This window comes from Vollenhovia emeryi, unplaced genomic scaffold, assembly GCF_000949405.1.
Source record: "Vollenhovia emeryi isolate VEMERY1.0 unplaced genomic scaffold, V.emery_V1.0 DF939257.1, whole genome shotgun sequence".
In the NCBI taxonomy this organism is placed as follows: Eukaryota; Metazoa; Arthropoda; class Insecta; order Hymenoptera; family Formicidae; genus Vollenhovia; species Vollenhovia emeryi.
The window spans coordinates 92,386-95,698 of record NW_011967109.1 but is presented as its reverse complement, the minus strand read 5'-3'; the positions used below and the strand labels follow the sequence as shown (position 1 = coordinate 95,698).

The 3,313-nt window shown below is 42.6% G+C and overlaps 2 protein-coding genes across 2 annotated transcripts in view; one reads left to right on the top strand and one right to left on the bottom strand.

Moving 5' to 3' along the window:
* The window catches only part of LOC105559723 (headcase protein), a 176,128-nt gene that overhangs the window by 160,776 nt on the left and 12,039 nt on the right, over positions 1–3,313 (bottom strand). The gene's annotated exons all lie outside the window — the stretch shown is intronic.
* LOC105559718 (putative uncharacterized protein FLJ37770) lies at positions 38–743 on the top strand. Its single transcript, XM_012008227.1, has one exon. The coding sequence runs from the start codon at positions 80–82 to the stop codon at positions 596–598; it is 519 nt and encodes a 172-aa protein (XP_011863617.1). The 5' UTR covers positions 38–79; the 3' UTR covers positions 599–743.

The window sequence follows — 3,313 nt, the reverse complement described above, 5'->3', positions numbered from 1 at the left end:
TTAGGACACTTAACCCTGAAACACCCTGTATATCAAATTTTGTGTGAAAAACAAAATTAAGTGCGCGGATGCATTCCGAATGTTGACTGTGGCATATGGTGAAGCTACCTTGAACCAAAGCAACGTTTATCGGTGGTACAAAATGTTCTCAGAGGGCCGAGAAGATGTGAACGACGAAGAGCGTGCCGGACGCCCGAGCACATCAATAACAGACGAAAACATTGATGAAGTGAAGAAAATAGTATTGGCCAATCGTCGAATCACCGTTAGAGAAGTTGCTGAGGACCTAAACCTATCGATTGGCTCGTGCCATTCGATTTTTACCAATGATTTGGGCATGAGACGGATCGCCGCGAAATTCGTACCAAAATTGCTCACTTTCGACCAAAAATCATCGTTGCTTGTGCGCGAATTTTTGGCCAAAAACAACACACTAATGATGCCGCAGCCACCGTATTCCCCAGACCTGGCCTCCTGTGACTTTTTCTTGTTCCCGAAACTGAAGAGGCCCATGAAAGGACGACGCTACGCCACGATTGAGGAGATAAAGACGGCATCGAAGGAGGAGCTGAACAAGATCAAAAAAAGGATTTTTTGAAGTGCTTCGAAGATTGGAAAAAACGTTGGCACAAGTGTATAATATCTGATGGGGATTACTTTGAAGGGGACAACATAGATATTCATGAATAAATAAATAATTTTTGAAAAAACACAAAATTCGCGATACTTTTTGAACAGACCTCGTAAATCGTCGAGGACATTGTGGTGTACAGATTTGCGGTATTACTAGGCGTTACTAGACATTTCTTGGGCATTAGGCCTTGCTGAGACATTATAAAGATAAAATCAAACAAAATAAAATAAAATAATAAAATAAAGTAATGTCCACTGCATTAGCGGGCATTAGTGGGCATTGGTGTACAAAATTTTGATCAGCGGTTTCCCCATCGGCAATCCAGTAGGAAAAATAGTATCGTGTGCCGTTTGCTTTAGAAGAGCCAGATAATCGACTGACCTCTAATTAACATTTAATCAGAAAATAAAAAAACCGGGTCTAGGAAACTTATCGGCTCCCGCAAACTCCAACAGAAGTTTTACCGATTTTCGCGGCCGAGCGTTAATTCTCCCCGAGTATAGGCGGAATATGTTTAACTTCCGCATTCGCGCAACTTTCGAGCGTGTAAATTTAAATTTCACGGCGTATCATCCATATTAATATACTTGAATACATTTTTTAACGAATAAAATTTAATTAAACTTAAAAATATAACTACAATGGGTAGTGTATTATTTCCACAGTAGTTATCATATTTTGCAACAACTCTTTAAACGTTAATGTGTATTCATGAATTTGCCACTCATTTATTAAAAAAAAATAAACGAGAATTTAGATTAATCTATCGTAATTTCGCGCTGCGAATTACCTTTATTTCCACGTTATAAAACTGGTTTCTACGAGGTCCGGTTGAGTCAGGTTACGCGAAACAAACAAAACAAAAAAAGAAGAAGAAGAGGAACCGTGTCGGAAACAATATTGTCTTCATTCACGCAATCGTCGACGAATCGCAGCGCATCGGGGACTGCAGCTATTGTGCCCAAATATAACTTCGATTTTTCTAACGCGATTTGTATTCATGGCGGCCTCATTGCGGGCTCTCAATATGCAAGCGGGCTCGCCGACGCGATAAAATTTCGCCTTCGCGAAAAACTGCGCCGAAACGGTAGGAAACCGCGCGAAGAAACGAACGGAAGAAATACAAAGGCGAGGAAGGAGGACAGAGCGGCTCGACTGCAGTTCATGAATGTTAATAACGTACGAGTAGGCGAGGCGTCCCATCTCTTTCTCTCTCTCTTTCTTTCTTTCTTTCTCTCTCCCTCCCCCACCCGCTTCTCCCCTCAAGCATCTCGTACGATCCATACATATTTGCATGAATTTGGCAAACAGCTCGTTACGAATGCGACGAATGCCGTATACGTGTGCGCGCACGAAACGCGCATGTTTGGGTTAACGTGTGAAGGCCGTTCGGCGCCTCGCGGAGAGTCCGCCTTGCGAGCTGAATGCGAAATCGAATTAATTTTTGACTCGTAATTGCCGCGCCTCGTCACGGAGCGCCTCGCTCCGAGAATCGTTGACAGAGCTCATTATTATCCCGACCTTCAACGTCGATTATCTCACACGTCGGAAAAAAAAATCTGGTATTATATTATGTCACTTGTCAAACGTCTCTCGCGCGGCTTCCTCCAACGACGGGCATCAATGGCTGGTAACGAATGCCAGCCACTGAGCAATTTTTCCGACGTGCCTTTGAAACGCGAGACGGCAGAAATGGTTTCATCGAGGGAAAAGGGCTTTGAACTTCATCTTGGCTTTTTATATTAACCTCCTCGTCGAGCTCGCGGAGATTGTTTAACAAAACATGCGCTCCTAATGAACTGGCGTTATTATTATTAACGCGACATGCCGAGGGAGGGATGAAAGTTTCAACTTCGCGGCAGTGACCGCGGGTGCTAAATGTAACGAAGTCTAATCCCTTTATAAACTTGCGCCTTTTATACCTACGCGAAAATAGTGAGCAGCGCGCAACGCGCCTTCGTTTAACAAAAAGTAATTTCAACTCGCGTCACGCGGAAATTACTTTCTGCGCGATATCTGCAGGAACGAAGACAGAAGAGCAACCTCTCATTCTCGCACACTGCTTTGTACGCAACTGTCGCTTTGTACCACGGGATAGGCGACTACCTTCCGTAATATCGATACTCCGGTGTCACAATCGGTTTTTCTTCTATTGTTGAGCGAACTCGTAAGAAAATGCCCCGAGGAACATTTAACTTCTCATCTTCATATTTTATTTACGGAAAATCGGGCACGATGCGAAAGCTCGAGATATACGCGCGGAGGAAGAAATTAATTTCTCTCTGAGAAAAAACTGTATAACACAGATACGGTACGTCGATCGTATCGCTAATAGCCGATTCGGCAATTTGCGCTAGTACGCATACCAAGGTTCAGAATCTACTCTTATATTCATGGTCATCTCAATTACATGTCCGAGAACTATTTAACAAAAAAAATAATTTGCACGATGCTATACAGATCATTTTACTGGCTAAGTATTAACAAAGTATTCATAGTCGAGCCTTATTTCAAAATCATCTTAAGTGTTGTCTTAAGATGATCTTAAATATAAGAACGGACAAGAGGGGATGCTGGAGTGATTCTGCACTTTCGCACCTTTTGCACTTAAAACTGTCTGTTTCGTGGAAAGATTTGTGTAATACACAAATTAAATGGCACGCGTACAGATGATCGAAA

Bases quoted from the DNA above. Each gene is read 5' to 3' on its own strand.
- LOC105559718 (XM_012008227.1), top strand. From the start codon at position 80: ATGTTGACTGTGGCATATGGTGAAGCTACCTTGAACCAAAGCAACGTT.